Source organism: Physcomitrium patens, chromosome 4, assembly GCF_059467195.1.
Source record: "Physcomitrium patens ecotype Gransden chromosome 4, ASM5946719v1, whole genome shotgun sequence".
In the NCBI taxonomy this organism is placed as follows: domain Eukaryota; kingdom Viridiplantae; phylum Streptophyta; class Bryopsida; order Funariales; family Funariaceae; genus Physcomitrium; species Physcomitrium patens.
This window is the reverse complement of record NC_143413.1, coordinates 17,951,706-17,963,603: the sequence shown is the minus strand read 5'-3', so window position 1 is coordinate 17,963,603 and position 11,898 is coordinate 17,951,706. Positions and strand designations below refer to the sequence as shown.

Below are 11,898 nucleotides of genomic sequence, written 5' to 3'. Positions count from 1 at the left end.
AAATACCTCATATTTTAGGACCTAAGTCAATTAGGCTACCAAAAAACTTAAGAAAAAACATTCAAACAAGAGAGTTTTCTTCTAAAAAAGAGTGGGAAGGACCTAAAATTTCCAACGTGGAACATAATAGTTCACCACGACTTAAAAGTAAGAACCAAGTTGAATTGTATGATTTATGGAAGGATTTGACAAAAACCATGGCTAATATAATAATTAATCAATTATTAGAGGTTTCTCCAATAATGAGAAACAGCTTTAAAATGGGCCTTCCCATTAACAGATGCCAAAGATCTAAGGCAAAAATTAAAGCCCATATTAGAACAATTCAAGTGACACAAGAAGTGAAGGCAATTGAGTTAGAAGTATCCATAGTAGATAAAATCATTTCTTTTACCATTGTGGATGGAGGTAGTGGATTAAATATAATGTCCATACAAACAATGGAGAAGTTAGGTTTTAGTATCACTAGTCCTTTTCCCTATGTAATTAATATGGCTAATCAAAGCCAATACACCTCCTTGGGCCAAATTAGTGGATATAAGATAATAACATGTGGTGAAGAGTATTTTCACATTTTCCATATTATTCATATGCATCCAAGTAAGAATTCTTATCCATTACTACTAGGCAGACCTTAATTAAAGGTAGCTAATGCAAAAATTGATTGGAGAGGTGAAAAGCCCCATATCATCTATGGGCCATCAAAAAACTTAACTAAAATCCTTATTTAATCCCAAGGATTACCATTAGAAAGAGTTCCTATTAATTCTGATGAAGATGAAACTCACACTCATCAACCTAATAGAAAATTGAAGAAAAAAGTAAGATTTGGCCATTTAGGAGATAATGAGTCGATTCAACACAAGATAGTTAAACCTACCCCATTTAGTTGTATGGGCCTAGATTATATAATTGGAAAGATGATGGAGAATTTACTCAATAGTTAGCAGAACATCCTACTTCAAGTCGAGATGAAGTAATGAATATCTATTTTATAGACAGTTTTGCCACTTGGCAACAAGATGAATTGGAAGTAGATCTGGCAACCTTAGTAGATAATATCAATTGTGAAGATGTTTATGGAGTGAATATTGAAGGCACTTAATTTCACAACCTAAAAGACATAATAGAAGAGAGTGACCTTAATCCACCCCTACACTTCAAAAAAACTTTTAATGGACTTAGGGTTGGAAGTCATGTAACAATTTATCCACAAATACCAAATAATTGGTATAGAAGACCTATAAAAAAATCCCATGTTCATGATATAGATAATAAATTTATGGATGTGTCTCTTGAGGATGAAGAGCAAAAATTAATGAAGGTAGAAGTCCAATTGACAAAAGATAAATTATTAAAGTATAAATCTTTACTAATAGTATATCGAAATGTATTTACATGGTCTTATAAAGTCTTAAAGAATATACTCTCCAAAGTAGCCCAACATCATATACTACAACTACCAAGGTCAATTCCAATTAGACAAAAGGAAAGAAAGATGAATCTCAAGCTATACTTGATTGTAAAGATAGAATTAGAGAAACTCTTACAAGGAGGCTTTATTCAACCTATGGAGATTACAAATTAGGTTTCATCCATGGTTCTAGTAAAAAAAAAAAAAAAGAATGGAAAACTTATAGTGTACATAGATTATAGGAAACTTAACAAGTGCACTCAAAAAGATCAATTTCCTCCTCCTTTTATTAATACCATTTCAGATTAGTAGCAAGTTACTCATTCTTGTCTTCAACAGTTGTTAAGAACTTCCATAGAAAAATCCTCAATATGTTCAATAGTATTTTAGAAAGTCAGTTCTAGGTTCTTCTTATTTACAAGTTGTTGTAGATTGTCGCTATGTGTGAATCATCAAATTGACTCACTAATTCTTTTAGGTCAAAAGAATGCACGTAGAGTGTAAAAATTACAATTTTTAGATGAAGATGTGCTTAGAAGAGATTAAAAGAAGAAGAATAGTATTAGTGGAATAGAAATGGAGTCTTAGTAAGTCTTGGGGGCAATTGTTTTAGTTGATTAAGTATTTTTACTTATTATTAAGTAATAAGAGTTAGTTATTAAGATCAATATATATATATATATATATATATATTGATCTTACATCTATATATACTACTTATAAAAACTATAAATATTAGTTAGTATTTAGAAAAAAAAAAAAAAAAAAAAAGAAAAAAAAACATGAGAAAAAACCCCATATCCTTTTAGTTATTTATACAAAAAATAGGATTTATAGTCAATTTAAATTGATTTTTTTTATAAAAAATCATCAAGATAGGAAATTATAGCCTTAAATGGATATTAGAATTATATAAATATTATAATATTTTTTATAATTTATTTAGAATTTATTTTTAAAAATTTAGGAATGTTGAGAGCAATTTTCAAGATCTTGATAAAAATGACTTTTATCACTTGGGAAGCCATTATCTAGAAATGGAGTAAGATTTGAAGGCCATACAAGGTTCCTAGACTAATTGAATTTTTTTAAACACCATGGTGTGGTCAAAATTGCAAAAATGTTGGTCCTTCTAGTAGAAAATAGAAGGACCAGCAACTAGTATAGTTCTTATTGGAAGGGAGGTGCTGAAGTCCCATATGGGTTGTAGCACCTTGAAGGTAGTTAGGAGGATAAGACTAAGGCCTCGTGGCCTCTCCTAGACAACCCTTATACACTACATGTGAGCCTTGGTGAGATTCGAACCCTTGATCTTTAAGCAAATTACCCTTGGGATAAAATATTTTCACTTAACTTTTTATTTATTTACTTGTTGTTTCAAACCTTTGTAACTTACTCATAATAATTCGGATTTACATGTTTTTTACACCATTGAAAAGATAAGAAAATAGAATATCTAAAAATATACTTTTTATTTTTTATTTTTACTTTTTACTAGACGAAAATGTAATGAACATATTGTGACTAAGTTTTAAAGTGTGTATTTGCTTATATACATTTCTTTCACTTGTTTGTATATTTTTCTTCTTTTGTTCTTGTTCATTGCATCTTCTACTTCATACTACCAATCACAAGCAACTCTTAATTGAGGCCATCTTGTAATTTTGATGGAGGGGTGAAATTTACACTCACAAGGAGCATCCAAATTAAAGTCTTGGAATGACATGAATCATTATACCTGATGAGGTGAAAGCCATAATATTGTATTATGTGTATTTTTTTTTGAGAATGCACTAGATACCTAGTTATGGAAGGTAAGTAAAAATACAACAACAATCCTATTAAGTCTAATAGAGCCTTAAATAAAATTTAAGTAATCTTTAATAATCCAAGTCAAACTTTGATTAGTCTAAAGTAAATTTAAAAGAGTTACAAAAAAATACAAAGAAGTCATAAATTAATTTCAAAATAATTAACAAAGAAATCATAAAGAAATATAAAACAAACCTTTAAAAAATAATAAAAATAGAAATTTTAAATAAATCTGGACTAAATCTTAATTCAATCCTAATTTAATCATAATTAAAAATTTAAATAATCTTAATCAAATCTTAGATTAAATCCTAATTAAATTCTAATTAAAATCCTAATTAAAATATTAATTAATTTTAATCAAATTGTAGTTCAAACCCTAATCAAATCTTAATCAATTAAATTTGAAAATTTTATAAAAACTAAATTAGCAATAAGTACAAAAAATTTGAAGAAGATTGTATATATTAAATAGACAATAATCTCTAAATTTTACTCGAGTGTGAGCCAACCTCCTTTTCCAACCTTGATATTAATATTTTAGAGTCACAATCTCTTAATTTCATTATTTAATTGGTCCCAACTTTAAAAAAAAATTGAAAGTCCAATAAGCTACTATTGAGAAAAATTGTATATTAATTCAACTACCAAATTGATAAATATCTTAGAAATCCTCATTAATCCTTTAAACTCCAATTTCTCAAACTATAACTTATAAAAACTCTTATACTCTTCAATTTAACTACTTGATTGACCTCAACTCTCTCATATACATTTACAATGACAAACTATCAAATTTTTGTCTATAATAAACATGCTACAAAATTCACAAAATCTTGAAATTTATTAACTTTTTTTATTTTTCAAATTCAAATCTATTAAGTATATCATTTGGTTTGAAAATCCCTCAAAATCTCAAAATAATCCAAATGACATAAAACCAACTCTCAAAAATCTTTTTATCTATTTTCTTCCTAATTCTATTCTTTTATTTTCAAAAAAACCCAATAGTTGTCGTAGATATGTAATTTTGTATCTTAAGGTCTGATTTTGATCGAAGTTCACATCTAGTCCTCTTTAAGTATCAATTTTTAGTAATTTGAGGTAATTTTTATTTTAATCTATTATCAATTTTTTCCAAAGTATACCTATATTATTTACTTATCTTATTTATTTTGATTTGAGGTATTTATACTCTTACAAAGTAAATAGAAGTTCTTTCTACAAAAAAAAATATTAGGCATAAATTTTTTACTTCCTTCATATTAATTATTCTTATTTTTTTACTACATCTTTCTATTAGGTTCTTTAATAATAACATCCATATTTTTATTTTTAATCATGTAGTCATGTTTCTATATGACAACTAGATATGAGGTAACACCTCAATTAATCATTCACAAGAATACAAACTTATAGTATTCTCCCCTACATGGATTCATTGTGTCTTTGCATATTGCATCTCTAAAGATTCAAGCTAGTAAGTCAAGTTTGGCTTTTACTCCATAAGATATACACATGGATATACAAGGTAGAAAAAAATGGTATAATGTTTAACAAGACCCTTTAGTCCCAAAAACAAGTATACCACATAATATAATTGAAAGTAGTTGATTACAAAAGAAATTCTTAGATTAAAATACAAACATGCATAAAATATAGTGTTCTTCATACCATAGAATATTTTTAGCTTTTCCATCAGTAATAATATATAAATAGAACTATGGAAATATAAATAGGTAATAGATAAAAATAGAAATTATTAGGATCAATTAATATATTTTTCAATAGTATATAGGTAAATATCTAATATTCCTCATTAGACTTGGTTGAGATATGTAACATTTAAATTACCTATAATAAAGATGTAACTCTATTTGTATCAAAAAAAATAAAAATAAAAATAAAAATAAATAAACTACCACACAATAATAAAAACATAATAATTATGAACTTATATTATAATTTAAAGATGGTGGAGGAGATCTACATTTCTTGTAATTGAGGCAGTTTCAAAAGTTGACTTAAAAATCTTTGTAAGTGATTATGTTGTGTATATCTGCATAATTTTGTACAAAAAACAACCATGAAGAAATCACTTTTATTAAATTTTAATTTATGATTATTTACAAAATATGTTCATTGATATAAAATTTAATTATTTAATTTTTTTAATAAAATGAAGAGTCCAACTTATATGAATTCAAGAAAAAAAACATCTTTGCATATAATGACATCAATGAACTAATTGATTGATATGTCAATAGATTTAAGTATATCCTATTGATTATCATAATATATTCCTATCAATTAATTATTGCTAACACTCTTGGAAATAAATGAAAATACAAAATTATCAATTAGATAAACCTCCACAATCATCAAGTCTAAGAAATTTATAATGCTATCAAATTTATCCAAAAAACAATTAAGGAGTAATTAACAAATTTTAAAATATGAATCTAATCCTTATGAATTTTATAGTGCATAATATATTATCTAAAAGCATCTTCTATACAACTATTATGGAATATTGAATTTTTGGTATAACATAAATTTTATGTAATAATGTGTTTTAATACTTACAAAGAACTAAGGGCATATTGTTTTGTATTTTGGAAAAATAGCATTGATTTTATAAAAGCATTGTTAAATAAATCTCTGCATAAAATAAAAATGAATAAAAATAATATTTTATAGTATAAAAATAATAAAATGAAATAAAATAAATATTCATAAATATTGAAAGTTTGAAGTATAAAAGATAGTATAAAATATTTTATGATTATTAAAAAAAAAAAAAAAAAAAAAAAACTTAATTACTATAAAAACTTAAACTTTAAAGATTGAAATGCCTAAATAATCATATTTGCAAGAATATTCAATAGAATATTTTTTAATTATTAGATTGAATCTACTTAGTTTACTATAGAGTATATTATTCTTAACTTCATATATAATAAACTATTTATAAATACAAAATCTATAAATATAAATATTTAATAGTAAATTTTATAATTATAAATGATTTTTAAATAATTCGATAACATATCATAATAAACAATATAAAGTTAGAATGCTTAGACAATTTCAATCCATTTACTTACAATGTTGCAAGTTGCACCATTAATTTTGAGTTGGTTGAAAATATTATGCTTCTAAAAAGATTATAACCACAAAATGATCTAAATCCAAAACAATCATGTTAATGCAAAATAAAATTCTATAATAGCACTAGTATGATGCAACTAATCTAAAACTCTCAAAGAAATAATATTTGTATAAAAATTGTATCCATATTTGGACCAAATCAATAATACATGGCTAAAGTGGCATGTTGACAATCTTCTATTACTTATATTGAAGTCATCTTAAAAGTCATTAGAAATAGGATTAGGATTTATGGACATTGCAATGTCAAAATATTTATTTTATTTTATTTTTCAAGATTAGAACTAAATAAATTCTTATTCATCCAAATCTAGTTATCTAAGATAACTTCATTTAGAGTTGCAATAGCATAGAAGTTGCAACATTTATTATTTTGCAATAATGGAATTTCAAAGCCATATCTTTTCATTGCCTTTGCTTATACAAATATTTCTAAATACCTTAATATATATATATATATATATATATAACTTCAATAACTATTTTTATATATCAAAGGAGAATTTTTAATAGACATAGATTATTATAAAAAAATTTATGCTTGAAAATTAAATTTCCATAATAAAAATATGAAATTGGTATAATTTATTAAATTCTAATTATTCAACCAACCAATTTTAATAACCATATAGACATGTTTAAAAAAACTATAGTTTTTTTTTGTTTTATAATAATGCAAAAAATATGCTTAATATTTATAAAAAAAATATTTCAATTGATCTTCAAAATTACTAAGACCTTGTAAATAATAAATCCAAATAGACAATGAAATGCTTACATTGATGTCTTCAATGGCCAACAATTGAGTGTGTCATTTGGAAGTGGTCCAAAAAGTTTACCAACAATTGAGCTGTATGGAAAATTAAACATGAAAATCATTAAACAGAAATGAAGTAAATCAATAAAACATTAAAGGAGCCAAAGACATCACAGATCTAGTTCATTAATAACAATCATCGTTTAAAATCTAGTGTTTAGATAGAAGAAGTATTTGAAGCAAGATGTGAGTGAATTGTTGTTTCATACTTACAGCTCTTGAAGATTGGTAAAATTTAAAATAATTGTTGGCAGCTCACCAACAATCACTACATCTCCTTCATTATTTGGTCCAACAATTGATCTGCAAAATGATAATGACAATCAACAATCTTGCGTGCACGAGATCAGCTCGCTTGCTACACAATTCCGCTAGTTGATGAGAGACGGGCTATGTTAGTACGTGGGGTGTCTACCATGGAAGCGACGAAGGCCTGGCCTGGTGGCTCTTCGGCGTCGAGGGGGGGTGGATGCCAGTTTGAGTGCGAAATTGATGCCCTTGCTGGATCCCCTGGCTGCTTCCATCCCAGCCTTTCCGAGAGCTCCCATCGCTCTCCTCTATTGCCACTTCTGCTGCTGTATCTCCGCTCCACCATGGCGCTTTCCCACTCCGGTAAATCACCACTCTTCTACCTGGTCGCATTGACCCATTCTTTCCACAGGAAATTTGATGAAGATTATCCTGGATTGCTTCGGTTTTATCTCGGCTCCTGGAAGTAGAGCTCATGATTCTTGTACTTGTGTGCGATGGTAGTTTTTTTTGGAACGTGGGTCATCTGTGAATCCAAGGACAAGTATGTGCGACGTGTGATTGTCGTAGAAAGTTGCGCTCCACTTTGGTGTAAGTGGTGTGAATGCCTCCAAGTAATTTGATTAATAAATATTTGGAAATCTGATGATGTAGAGTTGGTAGATTTGGGCAGAGGGGGATAATAGGTTTGTGCTCAAGGTAGTTTGGGCCGAGTAAAGGAGTGGCGTACACGATCAGTTAGCGCTCGTAGGATGTTAGAGGGTTGTGGACGTTTGTGATCTTGATGTAAGGCCATTAATGGCTTGAATTTTGGTTGCATTCTCATGACAATGTGGGTGGATTTAGATTTCCGAAGATTAATGAACTAATTGCGATACGAATGTGAGTTAGGGCTGTGTCTGAATGCGGTTTTTGCCAGTGCATGATGAAATTATGGTTTGATGGATTTAGTTTTAGTAACTCTGATGGTGTGATCGATTACGCTCAAGTCGTAGAAACTGGAATGATTGCCATGAAGACGAAGCTGTCCTGATTTTAAGCTCAGTGTCAATTGAGCTACTTTGGTTGTAGCTTGTGCGCTTCGTTTGGTAATCGGGTCCCGTCGTGGTTCCCAATTTAGAGCATACCTGTGCAGAGATTGAGATGCATTTAGAGTCTGAACATATTATTGTGTGTGAGACTCTGCAAGGGCGGCAGAAAGAGAGGAATTGATGGCCTACCGTTTATCTTTTATAGCGAGTGATACACGCTTGGCTACTGACGAAGAGCTTCAAATCTGAGCATGTAGAGTAAGTTTGAATATGGCTCATTTGGAGGGGTCGAACGATGAGGGTCTGCGGCTTCTGGAATGGAAAGGTCGGTCTGCTCTGGTCTGGTCGTGTACCTCCCTTTTGTCATTTCCTCTGTCATTCGATCCTCTTACATCCTCTAGTTGGGCAAAGGGCGTTTTGATTTTGATTGAAATCCCTTCTTAGCATAACTAGTGTAGTTTGGAAGACAGGGGTTCGAGCATATTTTAGTATTCATATCTAATCCAACGTTACAAGACCTCATTCATCACTTGGTCTTGATCGCTACCAGCACTTCCACGGTATCTCCCAATTGCCCCAAGCAGGAACTTAGGGGATTTTAACAACCTCGTCTGGGCTCGTAACTGTGCTGGAGTTTTTACAGAAGCCTCGTTAACTCATTTTACTGCTGCTCTGATCACGTGTGCTAGAATAATGTTATATTTCGGAGGTTCCACGATATCAACACAGTTCTTTCTCTCTTGTACCATTCTTTTGTCTCGTTTCTACTCCCTCTCCTCTTTTCTTCTTCTTCCTCTTCTTTTGTATTTTGTTTCAAAAATTTAATTTTAGTTCCAATAAAACTTTTGGGCGTGCGCCTTGACTGTAGAACGCTTGAATAAGAAAATTCGAAATACAAATTATTAATTGCACATTTATTGAATTACTGAAAACTTCAGTGGGAGCTTTTGAGTAGTGGGCACCTCTCAGCTGAAGAGCGGATATACCAGTATTTGCTAAATCCAAAAAACCTTATCGTTGTCTTTGTAGGAACAAGGGATGAAGAAGTAAGAGAACATCTACTTAATGTTTCTGACGATTTAAGTGGGAGTTCGAACCCCGGGTCAAGTTCGTTCTCGGCGAGTTCCTCTCTAAGGCGTAAATCATTCGCTTGTGTCAGCATCCGGAATCTTGTTGAGCCCAAGAACTTACTTCTTAAGGGGATCTCTGTTGAGATTAGTGGAGGACTAGTGTATTGCATCATTGGGCCAAGTGGAAGCGGAAAGGTAGATTTTCTGAGCACTCCATTGCAAAGTTTATTCACTGTCTGTATCTTAATAGTTTAATACATTAGGTTTGTGTTCAAATTCCCAAGATAGGGTGTTTTATCCAAGATGATTGCCGTGTTTTGCAGTCAACCTTCTTGAGAGCTATTAATCGACTTTGGGAGCCTCCAGCTGATACCATCTTTCTCGATGGGGAGGACATTGTTAAGATGGATGTGTTGACCGTTCGTAGACGGATTGGGATGTTGTTTCAAACTCCTATGCTTTTTGATGGTAAGCCCATCTTTGAAAGAAAGAGTGTCCAAGGATGCTAGTCAAGTTTCTGCTTATACGAGAATGGTTGCATTCGTTACTTTATTTAATTTAACGAGATCCACGTCATGTACTTTGAAAGAACGACCCACAGGAAGATGGCCCTGGGTGATTGAAAGATGATGAACATCATCGTCTGAATTGAGATGAAGACCTTGAGTTCTTGCAGGGACTGTGGCCGATAATGTTCGCTACGGGCCAAACCTTCAAGGAAAAACTTTGATAGACAGCGAAGTTGAAGGGTACCTTGAACAAGCAGATCTGGATGCGTCCTTTGTCCACAAACCTGTTGTTGGGCTTTCTGTTGGCCAAGCCCAACGAGTGGCACTCGCCCGAACTCTTGCAAATAAGCCAGATGTGAGTAAGATCCATATGTACAGGTTATCGTGGTCGTCTGCTTTTCAAGTGACCTTGTTAGTGCTAACGAGGAAATGAATGCGGAGTCGATGGACTGGTCTTGCTGGTGCCTAATGTAGTCATAACCCTGGAGTAATTGACATATGCGTTAGAAGCTTTGAAATTAATGCAGGAAAAATTATTAGAGCAGTTGTTACCTTGAACTCAATGATTCTTACTAAGTGTTCATCACCTCATTTCCTCTTTTCGCTGTTTCAGGTACTCCTGCTCGATGAACCGACGAGTGCACTTGACCCGATTTCTACGCATCACATAGAACAGTCGGTATTGGAGCTCAAGAGATCAGGGCTGACGGTAATTATGGTCTCGCACAGCCTTGAACAAGTGAAACGCATTGCAGATCATGTGTGCCTGGTGGTTGCTGGTGAGCTGCTAGAAGTTTTCAAACCTACCGAGTTGGACTGTGCTAGTCATCCTCGAGCTCGAGAATACCTCGAAGCGGCTCAAAGACACTAGGTTCACAAGTTTGCATCCCTTGGAAGTAATTCACCGGTGCCTGAAGGTTGTTACTGAACCTGCATCGGGCTTCCTCTGCACACATCGCACTAACCTACAAATCATTAAAAAACGTAACTCAGTAATGGAATAGGAGAAAATTTATCGAATACTTTAAAAGTGAGTTTTGGGTAGATGGGTTATATTATACATATATATATATATATATATATATATACTATAGCAAATAATTAGTTGTGTATGTAGTAAATAGTATAATAATGTGTTCCTTGGTAAAAAGATATGATCTTTGATTATGTCTTTGAGATTTATTGAAGATGTTTTATCTGATAAATTTCAATTCAATATTACACTTTCACAGGCTTACATGGTATTAATGTCAAAATTATATTTTTTAGAAAATTTTGGTCCATCGTTCATGGTAATGAGCCCAAACCAATACCATTTGCAGTATCTGACATTACTTTAGGCATTGTAAGAGCCCCTTCTTAACAAGAGAAGGAAGTATAGTTCATTGAAAAGAATACAATATAATATTTTTGTAATAATTAACAATAGTTTGGATCTTACAATAGCATTCCATGTGGGAAGTTGGATGTCAACAAAATTAACTTGGGATGAATTGGCTCAAATTTCTAAATCTGGAGACCTTCTCACCAAAATACATCTCAATACTTAATTATGTTCACTAAAAATAAAACCCAATGGTACTAAAATAAAGCATATTCATAATTTTTAACAAAATAAAAGTAACTTGTTAAAATCATTGTTAATTCTTAAAATCAAATAAAAAAATAACAACCATTCCAATAAATGGTAATCAAATTTTATTCAAAATCAAAATAGTCTACAAAATCATCAATTATATGTAGCTTCTTTGTTTAAACAAACCAATAAACCATCTATAATTTATGATGATTGCTATATATATATATATATATATATATATATATA

General features: G+C 30.8%; 1 protein-coding gene across 1 annotated transcript; it reads left to right on the top strand.

Annotated features, from left to right (window-relative positions):
- Positions 1–7,544: 7,544 nt before the first annotated feature.
- Positions 7,545–11,310, top strand: LOC112280875 (ABC transporter I family member 17). The gene is made up of 5 exons (XM_024516782.3): positions 7,545–7,826; positions 9,524–9,759; positions 9,888–10,032; positions 10,241–10,428; positions 10,687–11,310. Exons 1-5 carry the CDS (start codon positions 7,607–7,609, stop codon positions 10,942–10,944), a joined length of 1,047 nt encoding a protein of 348 aa, XP_024372550.3. The 5' UTR covers positions 7,545–7,606; the 3' UTR covers positions 10,945–11,310.
- The last annotated feature ends 588 nt before the right edge of the window (positions 11,311–11,898 follow it).